A 24,611-nucleotide genomic window follows, 5' to 3' on the forward strand; every position below is an offset into this window, starting at 1 on the left:
CGCAGCACTGTAATCCCCAGAGGGAAGCTTTGAAAACTCAATTAGGCTCATTTGTCCTCTGGTAAAGAATAGAGATGAGGAAATAAGGAGGCCACCCGCACACTCAGGGCACAGGACACAGCTTCATGATGTTCTAGGAGGATGTGGCCTTCCAGCCACCTCCTCGCCATGAACTGCAACCTCACACTCCATTCCCTGTCCCCATTCACCCTCACCCTGGTATTGTCTCCCTGCCCCCTCCTTCCCATGCTAGCCAGTGGAACTCAGATGAAACCCAGGGGCTCCGAGTGGCTGCAGTGAAGCCTGGGCCATCTAAGATCTTGCTAGGACATTTTCTACCTGGCCCGGCTCCATTCTCTAGGTTCCAGCAGAGACCAGTGGGGTGTGTAGTAAATAGCCTATGATTCAATTAGCCGAAGTAATACTGCACATCGGAGAAACAAATGGATCATAGAAAACTGAGATGCGGCTTGCCCATTAGTGCTCCTATTTAAATCCTAACTGTTCAATATTTCAACAAATGTTTAAAACGTTCGCCATGTGTTCTCTGGCCAAGTGGAAATAACCGTCAGGGAAAAGGAGTCTGAATGAGAGATGGGGCTCTTTTCCATCAGGGCTCTGGCTCTTACAGACATAGCGGCAGAAGGCTGGGAATGAGAGAGGCGCAGACAAAAAGACAGCCGTGAGCAAGGAGGCCTGGGGACACTCAGGGTACATGCACTCTTTTTAAAAAATTGAATGCATAACTAGAAGTGAATTTTTCCAGACTCCTGCAGGGTGACCAGTCTCGCTACAAGTGATACTGAGAAGCCTTTCCCAGTCATCTAGTGATGATGCCTCTTGCTTATGATGCCGTAGGCAGTGACCTAAGGGTTGCTCTTGGACTGTTCAATCTCTTCTGTTCTTGCCTCAGTTCGTTGTTTCTGACAAAGGGCAAGGGCCATTTTATTCTATCCTTTGTTCACTTAGCAAATATTTATGGAGTATTTCCACCATGCCAGGAACCATGCAGGCTCCTGGGATGTTAACACAGTCCTTACTTTTGCGGAACTCATGGGCCAAACTGGGAGAGTCATTTGTTCATCAGGTGATTCCCTCAAACAAATGAGAAAGTGCTGAGACCAGCCCTGTACAACAGAAGGCTAGACAACCACCACATTAGAGAGAATGGGGCTGCGGCAGATGTCAGGGCAAGGCAAGGGACCTGGGAAGCTGGCCATACCTCCAGATTTGAAGATTCACAGGCACTGACTGGGCAAAGAAAGTGGGAGAAGATCCTGGAGAGTGAACAGGGTAGGCACAACCCTGGTAGCGAGTGATAAAATCAAACCTCGGAGGCACAAAGCAAGTGTGGGTTTCTACTGGATGTGAGGCTAAGACATAGGACCAAAGCAAACCAAATGATTCCCACATTGGTAGCCATGTCATAGAGCCTCCAAGGCTTCAAGGACAGTGACAAGTCCACTCTGGCTACTGTGTGGAGAAGGGAATGACGAGTAGCTATGTGAGGACAAGGAGAACATGGCAGAGGCTCCAAGAGAAGAGGGGAGGATGCTGGTAGCAGGTGAGAGATGGGGAGCAAAGAGTAGAGGGTTTGAGGGGCTCACAAGTCACAGAGCAAGACTTGGTGAGGGACTGTCTTTTCAGATAGATACTATGTTTCTACTCTATACCCCTGCTGATGGATACTGTGTTTCTATTCTATGCCCCTGCTGATGGATACTGTGTCTCTACTCTATGCCCCTGCTGACGGATACTGTGTTTCTACTCTCTGTTCCCAGGGAGGACACAGTCTCCTCTGAGGACTATAGAGGTTAGTGTGCATGTTAAGAAGGGCAACATGGAGTAGGAACTGGGTAGCTAGGCCTGGAGCTCAGAAGCATTTGGCTCTCTAGTCTATTTTCCTGCCCTCAGCCTAAAAGCCTTGCCGGGGTCTATAGCTCAGGGTCTGCGGAAATTGGCCCATCCTCCCAAAGGCTTCCTCCATTTTTTCTATCCTGGAACTTCACAGTTGGTCTCAGACAAAGGAGGCAATTAATTAATTTCCTCTACCCCAACCCTTCTCTGACTCATTCCTCAGCCTCCCTCCAGCCCGCCCTGTGTCCTCCCACAGAGGCCAAGTTCTCTCTCTGTCTTCACCATCTCTGCTTTTTCTGTTTCCCCTAATCCATGCGCTGGGGTTTCTGCCTTCTCTGTTTCCTCAAAGCTGCTCACTCCAGCATCCTCAGGACAACTGCATAGCTGGCTCTGCAACTTCTGCCAAACCATCTTCCCAGTTCCTCAGCTTCCCCCTCCCCACCAACCCCTCCCCTCCCCACTGCCTGGATCTCCCACCTCCTCTGTTTTTTTCCCTCCCCTGCCCCCAGGCTCTGTCTAGAACAGACAGCCAGCAAAGCCCAGCCTCCACCTTCAATGTTGGCCCCATTCCTGAGCTCCTGAAACATTCACACTCAGCCCTCAAAGTGTTGGCCTTAGACAGAGCTAGGCCAACCCCAGAGGGAGGCCTCCCTAGCAGCAGGTGAGCCTCTCACATTGTCAGGATGGGGATTTGATATAGAAAAGGAGGGAGTGGCCACAGTCTGGAGGAAGAGCCCTGTTTGATCAATCCTTCAGTGAATGAATTCCTGAGTTCTCCCTAAAGTTCCAGTGGCAAGGCCTCAGCTGCTGACGAACTCTCTACAGGGAAGAGTTCTGTCTCCTTGGAATGAAACTGAGTAAAAAGGAACCCAGGGGAACCCAGGTGGTCAGGAAGCCCCATACATCTTGTGCTGGTTCTGAAAATCATCAACAAAACCTCTTCACAATGTGTACTTTTGGTTCAAGTTTGTAGTGAGCTGAGCTGCCATAGGATACTAGTTTTGACTAAATTCAAGAACCTTAGTGTTTTGCTCTCAGGTACCATGAAGGTCCTCTCAAGATGCTGGCAACATCTGACTAGAAAACTCACTTCCATCTAGAACATTCCCTGCTCTTTGCCTACATCTTCCTTCCCATGCCAGCTGTGCCATTCTGCTGGATTCTGAGTAGCCCATGCTTTGGTTCCAACTGTGAGTGCTCAAGAGATTTATCTAGATGGATTTCAGAATAAGCCACCCAGAAGACCTCCAAGTCAGCGCATCCCAGAGATGCCTGCCCATCAGTATTTACTGCAGCTCTACTCAGAATAGCGAAGCCGTGGGCGGAGCTAGAGGTGTCCGACAGCTGAGGGATGATGGGTAAGAAAGATGCGGTCTACATCTTATCTACACAAAAAGTTTGGATTGGGTTCTGTTTTCTTCAGCCATAAAGAATAACAAAGTTGTGTCCTTTGCAGGAAAATGGGTAAAGCTGGGGAAAATAATATTAAGTGAATTAAGCCAGGCCCAAAAGACAAATATGTTTCTCTTATGTGTGGGTCCTAGATTTTACAGAATACACAAAACCACACACACACACACACACACACACACACACACACACACACACATATATATATATATATATATGCAATGAAAGTAGGAGTAAAGATGTGTAGGGGAACAAAAGATTAATTCTAGAACAGGGAGAAGGGAGAGGGTGGGGCATGCGGGAAATACACCCAAAGTTTATGTGCTCATATGAAATGTGTTTATGTAAAGTAACACTATGTACAGAGAATATTTAAAATGGAAATTATTTAAAAGTAAAAGGCACTTAGCAAATCTCAGTCACAGACTAGGGAAAAATTACCGGAGTCTTGCCTCCCAAGACTGTGTCAGTCGTCTGTGACACAGACTGAGCACACAGATGTGTAAATGTTCCTGATGATGTTTGGAAGCTGAGTAATTTTGGCTCCATTGGAAACCAGTCCACCAGGGCTCAGCTGTAAGGCCGTCCTCTGCCTTTTCTGTATCCTATGGTGTGATGGTTTGTATATGCTTGGCCCACGGAGTGGCACTATTAGGTGTGGCCTTGTTGGAGTAGGTGTATCACTGTGGGTGTGGGCTTTAAGATCCTCTTCCTAACTGCCTGGAAGTCAGTCTTCTCCTAGCAGCCTTCAGATGAAGATGCAGAACTCTCAGCTCCTCCTGCACCATCCCTGCCTGGACACTATCATGTTCCCGCCTTGAGGTTAATGGGCTGAACCTCTGAACCTGTAGGCCAGCCCAGATTAAATGTTGTTCTTGGTCCTGGTGTCTGTTCATGACAGTAAAACCCTTACTAAGATGTACAGTAACTGGCTTTCTTTCCATTCTCCCCTAAAGTGGATTGAGAGCCCCTGAATTTGCTTTAGGGCCACTCACCTCATAGGGTTCCTTGGTAGCTCTGCACTTCTCTATCTGGTAGAGCTGGGTCTTGTAGCAGATGCTGTCTTGGATGTCCGATTTCTTCCGAGAGGTCCGAGAAAGAGATAAGAGGCACAGCTTAAGTCTTGGGAAACAGAAACGTCCACTATACAGCACAGTGTCTACACCTGTAATCCCCAGGACCGTGTGACGAGAGTGAAGGATCAGAAGTTCAAATTCATCTTTGACTGCATAGAAAGTCTGAGACGAACCTGGGACAGGAGACCCAGCCTCAAACAAACAAAACTAGTAAAAATAGCTTGGGGCGACAGGATTACATCATCCCAAGGAGAGCCACAGTAAGCCATGCTGGAAGCCAGCAAAGGAGGCAGCTTAAAATATGTATCTCGGTAAGAAAAAGAGGAAAAGAAAGAGGTGGAAGAGAAAGAAGGCAAACACAGGTATTCTAGTTCACTGGGCTGGATTTGAAAATCACAATGGGTGTTGATGACTGGCCAAGATAACTGGAACAGTGCCCAAGGGCAGTTACGTGAGCCACATCTGGATATCCCTGCGTGGACACCAGCTGCAGGCATCGGCAGAGACCAGTTCCCTCCACTTACCTAGAAAACGGGTTCTTATACCAAGTATAGCGTACGATTAAAGAGTTCAGTGTTACTGCTCAGGAAAACCAAACCCTTCTCCAGTCAGAACTGTACGGTCTGGGTTTCTACTGGACAAAGCCACGCTCAGCCGTGCAACACTTGAAACTGACCCCAGAACAAGTTGAAGAGAGGAAAAAGCAGCAGAAGGCAAGGAGTCCAGGATGAGCAAGACGCAGACTAAGAGTTTCTGACACGAGGTCCCCCTTGCTTGACATGAGCTATGCCAGTGTCAAAACAGTGTGAGGGACCAAAGTTGCTAGGTGTAAATGTGTTTAAGTAGCCATAGGATGCTGCCCTTGGAGCAAGCACCTTCCATCTAACCTTGAAAAACACCCAAAGACCTAGAGCACCTGAGGCTGTAGCAACATTATTCAGTAACATAAGAAACAGACCTTCCCTACACATGGGCTCTGTCCACTCTAAAAGTTCTGAACTGCATTCATCATTTGAAAAAGAAAATCAGTGTGCACACACCCTCCTTATTGGGGACCATTCAAAAGATTAACTTTTAGTCTCTGGCATGGTGTCCAAATGGTATCACCCAGAGCCTTAATGGGTAAAACAGTTGTACAGAGGCATCTACAGGAATATGCATATGTATAATTCATCAGGGGCCACTCAGGCATCATCTACATTATAAAGTACACAGTAAAGTGGGGATTTAAAAGGATAAGGTGAGAAAGAGACTTGAAGATGTGCTCTTTTTATAGAAGAGAATTGAAGAACAGCCTCAGGTCTCTCTTAGGTTGTTTTGATGAGAGCAAAGAGGCCAACTATTATCATGTAATAAATTAACAGGATATTCTGTGACGGTTTGAGTGTGCCTCCCAGAAGTTTGCCTTCTGGAAGTTTGGTCCCTCATGTGTCAGCATTAAGACGTGGTAGAGCATTTAACACGAAGGGGAGCAGCAGAGATGAGGTCATCAGGACTGACATTCATGGAAGGAACTGATAGTGTCTCATACAGCAAGTCAGGCATTCAGGAAAGTGTGCTGTTCGAAAGGGAGGCCACCTCACTCAGTTGGCCCTTCTGCCTGAAGTTATTCCTTTTCTCTGGCAAGTCATGACAAAGAATGAGGATACACCCGAGAGGCTAGGGCAGGAACCTGACTTTCACTTTCCAAAGTATGGGCTCAACCAAGCATTTTTATAAAAGGTGCGCGTGCACACATACACACACACACATACACACACACACACACACACACACACACACACACACACATCAACACACACACACACACACACACACACACACACACACACACACACACACACACGTTTTCCCTGCATGTGAGTCTGCATGCCAGAAAAGGGCACGAGAGCACAAGGACACCAGATCCCATTATAAATGGTTGTGAGCCACAATGTGGTTGCTGGGATTTGAACTCAGGACCTCTGGAAGAGCAGTCGGTGCTCTTAACCACCGAGCCATCTCTCCAGCCCCAGATCCTGTCTTTCTAAGTTGGTTAGTGTTAGCTATCTGCTTGGCATGGCCTAGAGGCACCTGGAGAAAAGTTTCAACTGAGTAGCTATCTGTACCAAGCTTGCCTGTGGGTGTGTCTGTGAACAACCGTCTTGATTGTTAGTTGATGTAGAGAGTCCAGCGCAATGTGGGCAGTAACTTCCCTGAGTAGGGGGTTCTGGGCTCCATAAGAGAGTTAGCAAGATGGAATACAAGCCACAAGTACCGTTCTACCAATGGTCCTGCCTCCAGCTCTTACCCTGACTACCCTGAGTTGTTTTCAGAGTGGCTTATCACAGTTCCAGAGTAGGATAACATGTCACCTGGTATCATTTTCCTGTGGCGGATGGTCACACAGATACTGTCTCAAAGCCTCAAAGCTCAAGATGGGTCCCCATCACAAGCACAAAGCATTTATCTCTTCATGCACGCACATGCACACATGCACAAGAAAGCTCTGGGTACATTTTCCTGGAGGTGAATTCTAAGCTGGGTCAGCTTGGGCACAGCGGCACCTCCATCCTCATGTTTGGCTGGCCTCCAGTCAAGTTTCTTCACACACTACGTCATGTTAGCTAACGTGTCTCAGCCTCTCTGCTAACAAGAGCTTCACTGGGACCATTGTGCCTCCTGGACACTATTTTGTTGTTTGTGCCCTGTCAGAGGGATGGTCATTTCACTGGCTACAGATGGATTTTCATCCTTTGCTCTGAAGGTTTCTAGCTCTGCTGGCTGATGGAATTCTGTGATACATTAGGCCATTGTGTGACTTTGTCTGCAGCAGTTTGACCTTACCATCTCCGTTCTGTCCTCCTCATCAAGAGACAGATGAGCCACTGGACCCTCAATGTACACAGGGTCAGGGTCATCTTTAAGAGAGCGTTCAGTCAAACCTCCGATGGGCTTCTGTCAATCCTGAGTTTCTCCGGCTCTGTTGGAGCTGGGCTGCCCTGTACCTATGCTTCTGCACCAATGAAGAGCAGGACTGTATAGAATCTATAGGCTGTCTTGTAGCACTCCCTTTGAGAGATTGTTTATATGGAGAGACTGACAGATGAGCTCCTGTGGCTAAGACAATAAAAGTGCCATGACATCGAAGTACTGCTGGCGCCCGGACTGGACGTCACGCGTGGTACATGTGTGGACATCATGCGTGGTACGACGCGTGTGGGCTTTCTTTACTAAGATTTTAAAAAGTGCATTTAAGTGCATGAGTGTTGGGAGTGGCAGAAGAAGAGGGCACTAGATCCCCTGAGATTGAAGTTACTGATGGTTGTGGGCACTGGGAATTGAACTCAGGTCCTCTGCAAGAGCAACCAAGTGCTCATAACTATTAAGCCAATTCTTTCATTTATTTATTTATTTATTTTTGGCTTTGATTTTTTTTTCTTTTTCTTTTCTTTTCTTTTTTTTTTTTTTTTTTTTGGTATTTTTTTTATTTACATTTCAAATGTTATTTCTGGTTTCCCGGACATAAGCCCCTATCCCTTCCTCCTCCCCTTCTTCTATAAGGGTGCCCTTCTCACCATCTACCCCCTTTCTACCCCCCATATTCCCCTACACTGGGGGTCCAACCTTGGCAGGACCAAGGACTTCTCCTTCCACTGGTGCCCAACAAGGCTATTCTCTGCTACCTATGCAGTTGGAGCCCTGGGTCAGTCCATGTACAGTCTTTGGGTGGTGGTTTAGTCCCTGGGAGCTCTGGTTGGTTGGCATTGTTGTTCTTATGGGGTTGCAAGGTCCTTCAAGCTCTTTTGATCCTTTCTCTAACTCCTCCAATGGGGGTCCCATTCTCAGTTAAATGGTTTGCTGTTAAGCCAACTCTTGACCCTGTCACTTGGGCTTTAACATCTAGCCTGTACGAAGCTGCCAGAGGCTACCTAGCAAACCCTGTTGTGTTCTTATTTTCTGCAGTCGTAAACCTAAACATGTTTGTTTCTTTTTTGTTTTGATTTCGTTTTTTTTTTTTTTTTGGTCTTGCACTCTAATATAACTGGTTCCAGGGCCTCCTACAAATCCCAATTTGTGTTAAGTTTTTACAGGAAACCATACAAAATTTTCATAGAAACGATGCTCCTCTCCCATACACTTGAAATCTCTGACTGACTTCCAATGCCTAATATGACACGAATGCCGTGCGACTGTTATTTAGGGAATGATGGAGAAAGATGCACACGTCCAGCACTAAGCAATGTTCTCCTAAGTATCTCTGAGCCAGGATTGGTTGAATCCTAAGTATCTCTGAGCCATGATTGGCTGAATCCTGCAGACACAAACCATCGAGACAGAGGGCCGACTAGTGAATAGTTTTCCCGTACCCCATCCTTTATACACCCAGGCACTGCTCCCCAACTTTTACTAGCAGTGAGGACTCCAGTTCCTCTTAGAGAACCCAAAGAGCTAAGAGGTGACAGAATGCCAGCAGACGACTGAGAACAGAAGACAGACAGAGCTAAGCCCCTCAGGGGTGGGTCAGGGCTAACGCTTATAGGAGAGCATTTGGATCACATCTCAGACCAGCAGCACGGTCTAAGAAATGGGTTTTGCTAGTCCTTTATCCCCCATTCAAGAGACTGGGACTCATGTTTTAGGCTAAAATGACAGTATAGACCAAGTGTAGCTTCCCAACACTAGACAGAAGATGCTCCTCTAGGGTCCCACTTACCCCTGACAGATAACGCTCAAGTTTCTTGTTCAACAGGAAGTAGATGGCCAGGATGTGGCAGGCGCGGTTGGAGAGCACCGTGTTGATGACGTCACTGTTCTTGTAGCCCAGCTTTTCAGTCATGTGCAGCACCACGCTGGGGCTCAGATCCTCCAGAGAAATCCTGTGAGGGGTAGACACAGGGAACCAGTCACCTCCTCACCTTCTCAGAGTGACTCACAAGCGTGGCAGATGGAACGGCCCACCCAGGTCTCCAGTGACCCGCATGTTTACCTCCCAAGTGTTGGGACTAGAGGCGCACACTGCTGTGCGTTATGTGGTACGGGCAGATGGAATCCTGGGCTTTGCTTGTGCTGGGCATCTCAACTGAGCTACACCTCCCGCCGGACTTTCTTATTTTGAAATTTTTCACATATGTAGAACAGTTGTGGGGTTACTATACAACCCGTGTATTCCCTATCCATAGAGTTCAATTAATCTTACACAGAACGTTTCAGGGGGAAAAAATTATATGCATATTGAGCATAAGGACTTTAAGGGTTTTTTTAATTGTCATTATTCCCAGAGCAATCCATCATAACAATTATAAATCAATGGAGGTAATTTGAGGTATATGGAAGAGCACGCATGGTTTATGTACGAATCACACCATTTTATATAGGAGACGAGCGTCTGTAGACTTGGGTGGTGGAGGGGCTGAAAACAGCTCACCGTGGAGCCCTGGCTACCCTAGAATGCACCACGTAGACCAGGCTGACCTCGAACTCACAGAGATCCACCTGCCTCTGTCTCCCAAGTGCTAGGACTAGAAGTCTGTGCCACCACACCTGGCTTCTGTAGAGTTTTACTATCTTTATTCTCAGGGAGATCATGAGAACAACCTCACAGATAGAGAGAGCTGACTGTGACCAGCGTGTGTGACCGTCCCCTGGGCGTACTGTGCCATGTTTGCAGCGTTTGGGGTTGCTATCCTTGCTGCTAAAATGTTTTAAATTGTAGACACTGTGCTACATCATTTCTAAACACTTCAGGGTGTACCTTTAAAATCAAATGAGTTCATGGGAGAAAGCTGTGTGGAAGAACAGAGTAAAACTCAGGGCTTTAATTTCTTGACTTTCCCAAAGGGAAAGAAGCACTAACAATATCCAAACTAATTAAACCAGGAGACAGCAGTGTTGGGAAACTAGAAAGTAGATTTTACAAATATATATATTTCTGGTAATTGTTTTTCTGGCTTACTGGCCCTTAAATAAAAGGCAAAGAAACATACGGCATATATATGCGCCTTGAAGATTAACAATTTTTTAAAATAAAACTGTAAATAACATACCCCCAATTTTTAAGAATTCTGCTCTCCTATCTTATCAAAATGGATTTATCTTCTTTATCCAATAACCTTAGATAACAGAAGACCCCAGGCCGCCATTCTTTTTAAACAAGGCCTTCACCACCCATACCATCTATTAGCTAGTTCTTTACACAAACACACCCCCCTCACACACACAGTCACATTCACACCTACAGTTTCACACACATACCCTCGAATGCACTCAATACACACAAGCGCATGTACCAAAACACACACCCTAACATACACACACACATACAACCTGACATTGACACATAAGTTCACACACATATCCTTAAATGCACACATACACAACTCTCTCTGTCTGTTTCCCTCTCTCTCTCTCTCTCTCTCTCTCTCTCTCTCTCTCTCTCTCACACACACACACACACACACACACACACACATACACACTACCCAAGATAGTTAAAAAAGTGTAAGAAATTCAATTAATATTTACCTCACCAAAGCCTGCCTTTCACCCCCTGAGGAGAGGCTACAAAACTATAAGCCATACTTAAGTCTTCGTAAGTGAAGAGGTAACTAAACACTGAAAGGGTTCTCTGTGTTTCTAGGGCCAGATCCACAGCCCTCAACAGGTTTGGTGTTGGATGGATGGGTTCTGCTCACTTAGACACTCACTGAATGGCTCCTTGGGCTGCCACCAGTGCTACCTACTTCTTACCAGAAGCAGCCTGGGTGCCTTTCCACGATGATAAGACGTTGCCCCTCAGCTCTGTTTGCAGACTCACAGCGGGGATAATTTTTCTGGTGTCCGTTACAGTTCCTGGCCCAAATTGAGCAGGTATTGGAAAACAGTGTCTATTTCCAGGTTCCCTTGACAACTTAGGTAACCCAGACTTTGTCTAAATTACTACCCATGAGCCAAATGCTAGAATTCTACATGGTGACTAGACCAAGTCTCCTCTATGCCCAGGCAAGGATAAATTTGGTCAGGTATTCTAGATGCAGATCCTACTAACGTCCATCCTGAGTACGATCCCATTGACCATCTTATATAAAGGACTCAGCACTTCAGCTCTCGCAAGGCTTACTGGATATTTCTAGACCTTCTTGGCCCGAGGCTTGGGGATTTTCACAAATACAGCCACAGAGGCTGCTCCTTCCCTGCTCCTTTGTCTGTGGTTCTCTGGCCCTCGCCCAAGCTTGACAGAACATGTAAGGCTTTCAAGGGTTAAAAGAAGGAAGAGGGGAGCTAGCCCAGAAGGTTGGAGTCGGGTGGTCTCCATATGTGCTTGAAGTAGTCAAAGGGAGGATCCTTATCCCTCAGAGTGACTCACGGAATGACAAATGAGTCAAAAAGAACAAGAAAATGTTCCTCGTGCTGGTTTTCCAATCTGTAGTCTGCAGAGACAGGCCAGGCGAGTGGTTTGCCTCAGTGCACTCGTCTCTAACCCTCCCTCGTGGACCATAAGCCCACAACATGGCAGCTGAAGTGAATGACCTGACCTTCCCTGCTTTCTGTTATTTTAAGGCAAGGGACTCGGGGCTGAAAGACACAAGAGTCAAGGAGCAGGAAGCAGGTCTGAAGGTGATTTGAAAGACTCAGTTCCATGAGATTAGAGAAGCTTAATGCTGGCAGGAGAGCTCACTGGTAGATCTCTCCACCATCCCCCATATCTCTCTCTCTCTCTCTCTCTCTCTCTCTCTCTCTCTCTCTCTCTCTCTCTCACACACACACACACACACACGCACGCACGCACGCACGCACGCACACGCACACAGGCCACAGTTCGTTTAAATGAACCCTTTAAGTGAACAAGGAAGCAGTTGGTGAAGGCACAATCCCTTAGAGCAAGGCTTGTTGAGAGATGCCCTGTAACTCAGCCTCCATTCCTCTAGCCAGACTCCACAGGACCACTCTGACACAAACACATAGGACAGCCCTGGTTGTATCTTCCTGCCCAGCAAGATGGGCCTGTCTATAGGTAAGAGGTTGCAGAGGAGGGCACAGCCAGGCAAGGGGGACAGGGTATAAACGGCCTTGATTCAGCCCCACACGGCTTCCCTGGTCCTGAGCTTGGAGGGCTCAGGGGCAGGCCCCACCTCCCTGGAGAAGGTGTTCCTCCGCCGACACTTTACCTGTTGGGGTAGGTGACGTTGCAGGGCACTTTCCCAGTGTAATTCTCATTTAGCCAACGATTTGCCAGCGCTTGCTGGATATTGGGCCTCTTCACTGGGTCTGGTTCCAGGAGAGAGCGCAGAAAGTTGATGGCCCCTGCGAGACAGTCCACAAAGAACACACCTTACAGATGGAGCACAGGCGAGACACTGAAGCCGCACCCCGAGGTCTTCCACATCCTCAGCCCATCTGAGCCTCCGCTCTTGGGGTCTCTGGGAGGGTTTCCATTCTACAATTCACAGGATGTGAGTTCAGCCCCACCTGGAGTTTTGAATTGTGTCTCCTCCTACATTTATCTTTTAAAGAGGTGCTGTATATCCGAAGAGCTTAAGAGAGCGGCCCAAGCACCACACCCGGTACCCAAGATGGCAACAATCGCTTTGCTCTCACTAGGTCGAGCATTTCTGGAATAATCTGTGTGCTCTAGTAGTCACTCAGAGATCAAACGCAGAGCTGTACTATTACATGGGGAAAGAGTAGAAACTGAAAAAAATGCTCAATATCATGGTGGTAACTGAGAAATCAAAAGGTAAAAAGATGAATGAATTTGAACGAGACGCTAGACTTTGATCCTTACCATGGAGCACCGTGTCTCATAGGGTCAACGAGTTGCTTCCTGGTTGATTGGTTAACTGATTGATTTGTTTAATGTACCAGGGGTTAAGCCTGTGACTCATACATGTTTTTAGCCCTGTTCTACTTTTCATTTTGGCATAGGCTTTCACAAGTTAGCCCAGGCTAGCCTTGAACTCACTCTGTAGCCCAGGCAGACTTCAGACTTCTTTTTTCTCCACCTTAGACTTCTGAGTAGCCAGCATCACACGCATGCCTCTCCAAGGCTCCTTCTTTTCAAAGCAGTTCTCTACTGGCACTCAGATTTCCTCCAGACTCTGTGAAATTATCATGTAGTGCCCAGGCCCAAACCTATGCTAACTAAGCAGCTGGGCTGACAAGACACCAGATACCCGTGTGCTTGCCTTTAAGTGTCCTATCAACTCTAACTTGTGTTTTCAAATCCTAGCTTGTCACAAAGTTCTACCAAGTGCCTCACTACAAACTCACGCCGAGCTGATGCTGCCCACCAAAAGGAAGGGATTGTCGGGGCAGAATGTATGCCGATGGTATTTGCTGTTAGTTTCAGCCCAAAGACGTGCTATCGTAACGCCAGCCACTTCGAGCCAGAGCGTAAGGAAGGATGAGAGAAAAACCATTGACCAATTCCTCACCACCTCTTTCACTTCAGTCCCTACCAAGCAACTTGTACCCTGGGTCTTCTTTCATAAAGCAAGAGAACACCTTCGATCTATCCACACACTGGGACAGGAAGCTGTGTCCATTATGTCCACAACATGAGAGACAACTGTATAACATGCAGAACGATATTTTGGAAGGTCACAGGTCCAGGGCTACTCAGTGTGAGAGTCTACAGGCAGAGGCCTGGTTTTCCCGAGTTCAGAGACTACACATCTTATTCCTATTCTATCACATCTTATCCTACCGCCTTGCAAGGGGCTGAGGATATAACTCACTTGGCAGAGTGCTCGCCTGGCTTGAGCAAAGTCCTATCACCAGATATCTATCATCAGAAAATCAGGTGTGAGGGAACAAGCCCACGATCCCAGCATCTGGGAGGTAGAGGCAGATGGGTCAGGAGTTCAAGGTCACCCTCTGCTACCTAGCAAGGTCAAGACCAGCCCCCCAGGATAGGATACATAAGACACATCCTCTTCCCTCTCAGATACAGAAAATACTATCCTTTCCTTTTTTATGTATATAGGCGTGCTCATGTCTATACAAGTGCACACATGCATGCAGGTGTGTGCACATATGTGTGTGCATGTATGTGAGGCTGGAGGACCACCTTAAGCACCATCTGGAAGGGGTGTGGATCTGAGGGTGGAGCCAGGAATGGGGTTAGCTTAATAAATACATTGTATGAAATTCTCCAGAAACTAATTAAAAACAAGGAAGGAAAAAACAAAACAGAATGCCCTCCCCCACCTTTTTGAGTCAAGGTTTCTCCCTGGCCTGGAGCTCAACAACTAGACTATTGGCTCATGAGCCCCAGGGATCATTCTGTCTCTCCCTCTCTAGTGCTGGGATTACAAGCACAAGTCATGGTGTTCACCACCCCCAGTGCTCTTATGTGGGATTTGGGGAATCAAACTCAGGACCCTGTGCTTGTAAGTCAAGTACTCTACCAACTGAGCCATCCCATCCTCCTAGGCTTCCACCAGGTAATCCTTTCATTTAGCTTTCTATACATCCAGTTTCCATCGGATCAAATAGGAAGTCCCAGACAATAATCTCCATTTGTTGTGACGCCAAGTTTTTCCGTCTTTTTGTGAGGAGCTCTTTGCCAGGTTTTTTAAAATAGAACCCCGCTTAGCCAGGAGCAGTCATGAAAATTCATACTTTCTCGTCTGCGTTCAGTTGTCGGTTTACGCTGCACTTAAAAGAATGATGGCCCTTCTGTGAGCCCTGTTTCTGTGGTGGAAATGAAGCCATCAAAAGAGGGGCCAACTGTGAGACCAGAAGCAGCTCCAGAGAAAGAGCCCTTTGCCAGGTCACATCCATGAGGTAACTCATGCAAGGAGAGCCCCAGTGTGCGGCCTTCTGTCTTCTAGAACATAGAGAGCCAGAACCAGTGTGCGGATGCCGTGTAATAGCCACAGGGTACATTTAACGCTGCCAGACTTTTTTAAAAGATTCATTTATTTTTATTTTATGAGGGGTTTTGCCTGCATGCATGTAATTGCAGTATGTACATGCAGTACACACAGAATGCCAGAAGAGGGCGTCCTCTGTAACTAGAGTTACAGATAGCTGGCTAGCCACCATGTGTGTGCTGGGAATTGAACCTGGGTCCTAAGAAGAACAGCAAATGCTCTTAACTGCTGAGTAATCTCTCCAGTCTCAACATGAACAGTTTTACAGCTAAGTCTCCAAATAAGACTCTCCTAACATCTCTCCAAAAAAGAGCTTCCTGGTTTTGAACAGATATTCCCCTTCCCTCTGTACCCCTATACTGCTGGAGTTGCTTGAGTGCCTTTTAGTTTTATTTTGTTGTTTGGTGTGTGCGCCCGCGTGAGTTCAAACACAGAAGCCAGAAGATGATGCCCAGTGTCCTGCTCTATCATCCTTCACGACAGGGTCTCTTCTCTGAGGTTAGAGGCCAACAAGAACCAGCAAATCCTTTCTACCCTCCACACTAATGGGGGATACAGGTCATATACAACTACATGAGACTTTTGAATGCGGATGCCTGGGATTTGAACTCAGGTCCCCCTGTTTGAACAGCAAGCCCTCTCACTCACTGAGCCATCTCCTCAACCCATCATGTGGGTTTCAAGTGGGGGCATCTACTGTTCAAGGACAAGGGGGTGGGTTTGATGAGCTGAACTGGGGGTACTGCATTGGGGTGCTTTCTGAGATATCTGATGTGCGCCCCTAAGAGATTAGCATCCCTTCACGCCCAGGGCCAAGCTGCTTTGAGGGATGATTAACCAGCAGAGCTGGGATGCCGGATGGGAACTTTGTTCTATTTTCACCACCAAGTGCTCCTACCGTCACACGCACAAATTGCTGATGAGCAGAAGTAATTTTAGCTCAGGTCTCTGCTGATGAGTCCTGCACCTCTGGACATCACAGACATCACGTCACTATCCTGAAAAGACTTGGTGAACATCCTCAGAGAGCTATGAAGTTTGTCCTTGGCTCTTGAACACATCCGCGTGTCTCTGGGGGCAAAGAGGGACTACCTCATCCCAGAAAGCAGAATCTAGCGTGGTCACAAGTCACAGCGCCTTTGAGCTGACGCCTGGGCTCTCTATTCCAGCTGAGAGGGTTGAAGTGAGCTGAATGGGGGCTCTGCCCCCCTGCATGTAACAGGAAGTAGGCACTGCTGTGGTGCCAACACCCTTTCTTTGGGAGCAGTCAGACTTCTCAAGTCTGGACTGGCCTATGTGAGCACTGGACACTGGGTAGGGCAGGGGCTGCAGGCAACAGACAAAGCCACCTGATGTTCGAGCCGCCAACCGGATGCAAGCAGAGGCCTGTTCTGGCAGGAGGCCGCTCTCTCGTCTCCTCTGAGCTAAGAATCCAATGCAATGGCTGGTTGAGCCTTCTTGGAAATCTTTACCAGGCCCAACCTTCAGCCATGCCAGTACGTCTCCAGCTTCTCTCTGGTGGATCTATGGGACAGAATCCTCTTAACGGGAAGCATGTGTTTGGAATGTATTGTGGATGCTATTGCTATGGTGCCCGTGATGAAAAGAGTAAACTGTTGGGAAAATCTCTCAGCCGCGAAAAGCACTCGCTCACTCTGCGATATGCAAGAGCCAACTTGCAGAAAAGCTGAAACCAACTAGAGGAGAGTTGGAAAGGCCCCCAAAGCTGAAGTCTTCCAGCTACGTGATGGAAACAGGGAGTCGATTCTCCACACACGTCATAGACTCGCAAAGACAGGAGCGCTGAAATTTTTTTCCGACTGAAATTTGCTAAAGTAAAACGAAACCTTGAATTTAATCTAAGCTGAAGAATAATAAGGCTTAATTGGCACAATCACTGCAAATAGGACTGACAGGATATCAAATTAACGAAGATGGGTGTTGCTGAGGGAGAGTAACATCGGTGCATTTTCAATTGACAATGACATCACTTAAAGACGAGACCCAAAGACGAGAAATAAACTTGCAAGTTCGGAGGCTGTAGGATAGGCTGTGTGTTAAATAAGGAAAGGGGGCTAGGGGCTCGCTCAGCAGTGAAGAGTGTGCTACGCTTGCAGAGGACCCAGAGTTCAGTTCTAGGCACCCATATTGGGCGTCACAACTCCCCACTAACTCCTGCTCTAGGGCGTCAGAACCTGTCTTCTAGCTTCTGTGGGCACTGTGCACAGAGGAGTGTGAGCATGGGCACGCATGTCTTTTAAAAATAAAGGGAAGAAATAACAGAGCACAGAGGAAAATCTGGATTCCCAGTCAAACCAACTTCCTCCCTCCGAGACTCAGTTTCTCGTGGGCTAACTGGGAACAGCGGCGTTTACCTTGCCTGACCGTAAAAAGGAGGTAACGGAAAAACACCCGCATTCTGTGTTCCACAAAGGGGGAGCTTCTCCTGTTACTGTAAACTAGTACTGCAGGATATAATGGTGACACTGCAAAAGAACAAACCAGGCTCGCTGTGATGGCTTGTTTCTCCTACAGCCTGTGTGTGGCTCACCCTGGTGCGGTTGCCATGTCTCTGCCTTTCCACCTTCAGTACTTGTGGTGGGGTTGCACTACCCCATTCCCAGTCCATGACTGAGGCCATGTACCATGCTTACATACCAGAAGGTAAGCGTGGCTTTTACTGCTGGGCAGAGAGCCCCATCCCCACCCCAGTACCTTCCCTGCATGGGCCAGCAATGGGTTTGAGATCCCACTTGGACTTAGCACTCTTCTGTTCTTGACCCAACTCTCAATGAATATAAGCACAGGCAGTAAGCGTCTGTGGTCCTAAGCCCCTGGGAGTTGGGACTGAATGATGGATGTCATTGTGACTTAAGGCAGAGAATCGGCAACCGTCTGACTTCTCAGAGTCCCACTAATATTCAGCAAACCCTGCTTACCCTTTCCAGGTACCCTACTAGTACCCTGTGTTATGGGTCATTGAGGACAGAGCAAGCTCTAAGCCATCAGAAGCACATCAGAATCACCCTGAGAGTTCACAGTGTCAAAGACCACATAATGAAGCTACAAGTGGAGTATTCGAGGGCAAACAGAACATGGTACAGCCTCTCAACAGTGTGGTACCTTTTTATGGAGCTGTATGGACTTACCAATTGACACATTAATTTGGTTCTTAGCTCTCTGTCTTACAGAAATCACATTCATACAAACATCTGGAGGTAAATGTTCACAGCAGCTTCACTCACAGTAGTCCTAAACTGGAACTAATCCAGTGGTTGAATGGGTGAATGGTTAAAAAAAAAAAAAACCAAAAAACTGTGGTATGTCCATACATGGGAATACTACTCATTAGTGAAAAGAGACAAGGTTCTGATTCATTCAACAACTAAAATGGATCTTAACACAGTTACAGCGAGACAAGGGATCTGTACAGATTTTGAACATTTGTCCATCTCTATAATTTCTTCATTTCAAAAAATGCTAGAGAGATGGAAAAAGGATAGTGGCCTATAGGGGGTCGTAGAGGGGAGGGAGGGAGGTGATGATGGCTATACGGGGAGGGGGAGGGATCCTTGTAATGCAACAGTGTACCTTTACCTTGATGCTAGTGGCCATCTCCAGCACAGTGGCAATTTGCACACGTGATAAGCTCATATGGGGCTAAATACACACTGGCAGACATGTGGGATTTACCGGTGTCCACTTCCTAATAGAAATGGTATCAGTAATTAAAGATATTACCATTGTGGGAAACTGGGTGAAAGATGTAGATTTCTCCATTCATGTCTTAAGTTTTGTGTGCCTCCAAAAAGAAGTCACAACAAAAAAAAACAAAAAAACAAAAAAAACAAAAAAAAAAAAAACTTTTCGGAAACATTTCATTTGTTTAAAACATTTTTACTTTCTATGCCTTTATAGGAATTATTATCTGTTATTTCACCTAAAACACCAACACTACTAACTATCTGACATGTATATGCGTGTCTGTGTGTATAAGTGTGTGTATATATATATATGTGTGTGTGTATATATATGTGTATGTATATACACACACACACACACACACACACACACATATATATGCATGCATATACCTCTCCCATAGACGTGTGCACTCTATAGGAGCGGAGGCTGTGTGTGGCTCATTCCCTCTCTTTCCCACACACACCTAGCATGTGACTAGCTGTCATGAACTGAGAGAATGAGTATGAAATGATGAATAAATAGACTGATGACTGAACACTTCCCATGATGCTTTGCAGCACTTCCTGCCCCTGAGCACTTTAACACCTCAATGTGGGGCTCCCTTCTAACTCCATGAGGTAGGACTCCCGTTGCAGAAATATTTATTCTAGAAGGCAGTGCTGTGGCGTCTCCTCCGAAGGACACAATGCCTCCCTGGCTCTCAACCTCGAGATCCCGTCACTTGCAAGGTGAAAATGTAACCGGATTAGATAATCATGACCAAGAGCTCATTCCAAGTTAGATTCATTGACAAGACTAAGTCTCAGGTCAGTTTCCCAGATGCTTATAAACCCAAGGGACAAATACTCAACAGCGGCAAAGCAGAGTTCTCTATTTACTCCATGTATCAAAAAGGGGGAAATTATCCTTTCTTAGTCAAAAGCCTCATTTTGTTATACATGGATTTTTTTTCTAACAGAACAATTAAATGACCTCAGAGTCATTAACGTTTCCGGGTCATAAGCCCCCTATCTCATCCCTCTTCCCCCTTCTTCTATTAGGGTGTTTCCCCTTCCCAACCACCCCCCTTCCTGCCCTGACATTCCCCTACACTAGGGGTCCCTCCAGGACCAAGGGCTTCTCCTCCCATTGGTGCCCAACTAGGCCATCTTCTGCTACATATGCAGCTAGAACCATGGGTCTGTCCATGTGTAGTCTTTGCATGGTGGTTTAGTCCCTGGAAGCTCTGATTGGTTGATATTGTTGTTCTTATGGGGTTGCAAGCCCCTTCAGCTCCTTCCATCCTTTCTCTAATTCCTCCAGTGGGGACCCTGTTCTCAGTTCAATGGTTTGCTACTAGCATTTGCCTCTGTATTTGTATTTGTCATGCTCTGACTGAGCCTCTCAGGAGAAAACCCAAATCTTCACGTAAGGCTTTTACTGCCGTTTGAAGCTGCTAAACTTTAGGAGAACTTCTCAAACACATGTATGATCAATTGTTTCGAAGTAACTGAACCAACCTATACCTGAAAGCTTTTGAAAGACCTCAAAACCTCACATAATAAGTCACAGATTAAATATATGACTGAAACTGATATTTCTTTACAATGAACTGACTAAAGAAAATGTAAGCATGCTTAGAACCCTCCTTTCCAAGTCAGCACCATAAAACGGTGAGCTTCTACACAGCCGAGCCTGCAGCCGCTCCCCAAGCGAAGAACACAGGCCCTCCTAGTATATGTGTTATGTACCAAAGACAGAAGGAGGGGCTTAGAGCTTTCAAACTACAAGGGGGGAAAGAGAGCACACTGCAATGAGTGGTCTGGCTGTGTAGAAACTGGAAGCCCAGTAAACTCTGCTGTCACTACATAGGGAAGGAACTCACATCAAACCAAAAGCACTTCCAAAATGAGTCAGACTATGCAAGCGCAGGCGACAGATCCTCAGCCCAGAGCTACAGATGCATTACCTGTGGAGAGCTGGGTCGGGAGGGGATTCATTTCTTTGTCCACCATCTTCTGGTACAGAGCCCTCAGGCTGAAAGGCTCCACGGTGAAAGGCAGGGTCCCGGTCAACATGGCATACATGTTCACACCTCTGAAAAGAGAGACATCAAAGTGTGAGAACAGAAGAGGCCCAGGGTGCAGAAGGCTCAGAGCACACAGACAGCCAGTTTCCGTGCTCTGCCTCTGGCTAAGGCAGCTTTCTAGAACCCTGGAATTATGTCACAGTTGAGGTGTTGACACTGGAAAGGCTGGGGCGAGAACACTGTGAAGACGCACTAAGGGACTCAGAGGTGAGCAAGTGCGGGAGAACTGCCTCCAGAGGAAGAACCACACTCCTTTTGTCTGTGAATTCAAGCTGGGTATTGGCCGGACAACTTAATATCCCCCCAAATTCTGGTACCTCTTGACCACCAAAATGATGCCACAGGCGGGAAATTGCGCATCTGGCTTCATGGGGCAGGTCGTAGTCAACAGAAAGGTGCACAAAGGTGACGCCATAAACTTTGGCTGCCTACATAACGTGTGGGAAACACCGACATGGGTCCCATACCCAGGGGAGTTCACTACAATGCATGCAAAAATTCCAAAGCCAAAAATAGTTCTGGACTTAAGCATTTGAGCAAAGGACATTCAAGTTGCAATGGGAAGATGTCAACACCAAGAAATTCCAGATGAAAGGACGGAAAATACACCTCGAGAGCATCAAGGGTGACCTCACCGGCCTGTCATCTTTCCAGATATGCTATGCAAAGTGGGACTTAGAAGCCAGATGAAGTGACACAGAGCCAGAAGTACCAGGGCTGGGCTAATGAGGACTTCTGCTCACCACGCAGCCCGTCGAGACCAAAACCGCACACTCAAAGCCTGTCTTTTATCCATCTCTTGAACTTAGTTCTGGTTTGTCACTAAGGAAAGTCCTCCCCAGTCTTAATTCTCCTTTGATTATTTGCCATGAGACTTGGCCACTAGGCCTTGGCCCAGTATCTGGGCTGTGGTTGACTGGGCTTAACTGCTTATATCCAAAGCCAAGCCAGAGGACAGCAAAGTCTTCTGGGAGGATTTTATTTCCTGGATGTATAAACCTACTATCACGTTGATGAGATTTCCTGATGAGGAAGAAATGCCTTCTTGCCTGCCTGCCAAGAGGTCTCCACTGTTCAAAGGCACCGGGGCGGATGTGTTTTTAAAAGCAGGCAACAGGATTTCCAGTCAAAACACAGCCAATGAGACTGATTGAAATTAAGACCCTTGAGGCCTAATTTCACAGAGGCGCCTCCGAATTATGCATTCCATATAATGACAGGTACTGGAGCCCACAGTTCAGCACAAAGCACTCTCGGATTTCAGACTTAAGTAAGCTGGGGCCCAGTTCTCTCTCTGAACTCAGAACGGAGTCAGGGAGGCAGACACACAAACATTCATTCATTCCACAGATTCTTGCTGGATGCCTCTTGCTGACTGAGTAATGTCAGCCAGGCAAGGACAGCTGCCATTTTGGAATTGAAGAGACACAGGGAACGGGCAAACCCGCAAACAAATAAACGCAACCCCTCCAAGCAGAGAGCACAGAGGGCAAGAAAATGTCGGGTTGGGCTGCTTTTCACAGGAGCATGCAATTAAGGGGACTTTTAAGACGGGGAAGCTGCTCAGGTGAGTGTTTTCATGGAGAGCTTATACATCTTCAGTTGGCTGCACACATCCATGGGAGAAATCACACAAAACCAAGAAACAAGAGCCAAGAACGGACAAGGGATATGCACAGCCAGAGACAGCAGCCACTCTTGGTCTGTGTTCAGTGCAACACGTACCCCGGGGCATGAGTGGACAGGAACAAAAAGTTCCATAGCCAAATAAGTTACTTACATGGCAGAATGGGAACCAGCGTGGAAAGCTGGAGACCAGGGCAGCGAGCATGTGAGGTATGGCTGCAAATCCATACCAAGCCACAGATAAAAAGAAAGGAAGTAGGCAGCAGAGGCAAACAGAGGCAAGCTGAGAGACAGTGTGGAAGGGGAGGAAAGGAGAGGTGGGTGGGGACCTGCCTTAAGAACCCACTTCGCAGTGCTTATCCTTGATGTGTTTTAGGCAGAGCCAAACATCTTGCAGTTAGCATTCTGTCTAGGCTCCGCCCCATAGTTACCTGGCAACAGCCAGGTGTGCTTGATTCACTATCAAGGCAGCCGCTTGCCCCCACTCCTCATTCTTTAGCTCTCTCTTGCTTTTATCCTCTTCCCCTTTGTCCCTTCCCTCCCATTCCCTTCCCTCCCCCCCCACATGCTCATGGCTGGCTGCCTCCTCCTCCTCCTCCTCCTCCTCCTCCTCCTCCTCCTCTTCCTCCTCCTCATTTTCTTCTTCTTCTCCCTCTCCCTCTCTCTGCCCCTACTACCCTCTTAACTCCCCTCCCCATACCCTGAATAAACTCTATTCTACACTATACCATCATGTCTCTGGTCCCTCAGGGGGAAGGGATGCCTCAACATGAGTCCGCCGAGACACCCCCTTTCCCCAGACCTCACCATACCTCCATAGAACATATCCACCCTCTCTTTATCTTTTTATAAATCACCTTGGCTTTGGGGGAGTCTTCAGTGGTAACAGAAAAGAAAACTAAGCAGTCTCAGAACTGTAAGACCTGTATCGACGAAGAAGTCCTAGACACAGGCCTTAATGGGTGAAAAGTCTCTGGTCCTCTTCCACAGTTACCGAAGGCCACTAAACAGCCATTTCCAAGATAAACTGTGATGGCAACCTGGAGGCCGACTGTCCCCTGCAGGGCTGAATGAGGAGGGGTGACCAAAAACTCAGTCTATGACTTTTGTGCATCACTTCTAGAACAAGGCTGGGTACTCTGACACCACGTAATGAGGGAGAGGCAGGAATGGGCTTAGTCTGTGAGTGGTGCACCCGTAAGAGAGTCCTGGTCATCAAGGCAGTGCTGCACTTTCCAGAGGGCTGCCCTCCCTCTGCCGCATCAGCGTCACCTGAACAGGAGGGAATCAGAGACTGGGAGGCCAGGCCTAGTAATCTATGGCTTAACAATCCCTCCAGGGCCAGTGGGATATCGGTGAAGGTGACAAGCTTGGTAGATAAGCGCTTGAGTGCTGAAATGTGGGTCAAAGTTAAAGGAGAACCATCAAGTCCTCTGACCACCATGAGCCTGCTGAGGTGAGAACTATCTTACACATACACAGCACATCATATACACAAATGCACACATGGGCAACAATAATGTTTTGTTTTGTTTTGTTTTAATCTCCCTGAATGCAGAAAGGAACTGGCTGAAGGGGTTTGCTGAATGTGTGAACCAAGAATAACAACTTGAAAGCCTCTGCAAAACTTCCTTCTAGGACATCTGAAGATGCCAAATCACTTGTCTTCAAAGAATGAAAGAAAAAAAAAAACCTCCATAAGTCACTGCTTAATTCACCGGTCTCTGCCTCTCTCCCATCTACTTTAGACCACAGATAAGGATGAGAGATACAATGTTCAAGATGGCACCAGGGAGCTCCCACCAGGAAGGACTTGACTGCCTTTACCAAAAGGCTTCCAGCCAACAAAAACTCACACCCCCTTACAGTTGATTTCTCTCACTTCATCCCAAGGTCATTTATCCTTGAAATGTAGATGAAACCTCGGGAATGCTGTGTCCGGTGTGAATCAAGCACCAAATAAGCTCCTCTTGTTGTTCCATTTAAAATAAATAAATAATGAAACATTGTTTA

General features: G+C 47.1%; 1 protein-coding gene across 1 annotated transcript in view; it reads right to left on the minus strand.

The window, feature by feature from the left end:
* The window catches only part of Hunk (hormonally up-regulated Neu-associated kinase), a 109,331-nt gene that overhangs the window by 11,917 nt on the left and 72,803 nt on the right, over positions 1–24,611 (minus strand). The window contains exons 5-8 of the mRNA XM_032900458.1: positions 20,853–20,980; positions 12,491–12,626; positions 9,040–9,202; positions 4,263–4,346 (exon numbers count right to left, since the gene is read on the minus strand). Of these exons, the coding sequence (XP_032756349.1) occupies positions 4,263–4,346; positions 9,040–9,202; positions 12,491–12,626; positions 20,853–20,980 (511 nt within the window). The remainder of the gene's footprint in view (positions 1–4,262; positions 4,347–9,039; positions 9,203–12,490; positions 12,627–20,852; positions 20,981–24,611) is intronic.

This window comes from Rattus rattus, chromosome 4 (assembly GCF_011064425.1).
Source record: "Rattus rattus isolate New Zealand chromosome 4, Rrattus_CSIRO_v1, whole genome shotgun sequence".
Taxonomy (NCBI): Eukaryota; Metazoa; Chordata; class Mammalia; order Rodentia; family Muridae; genus Rattus; species Rattus rattus.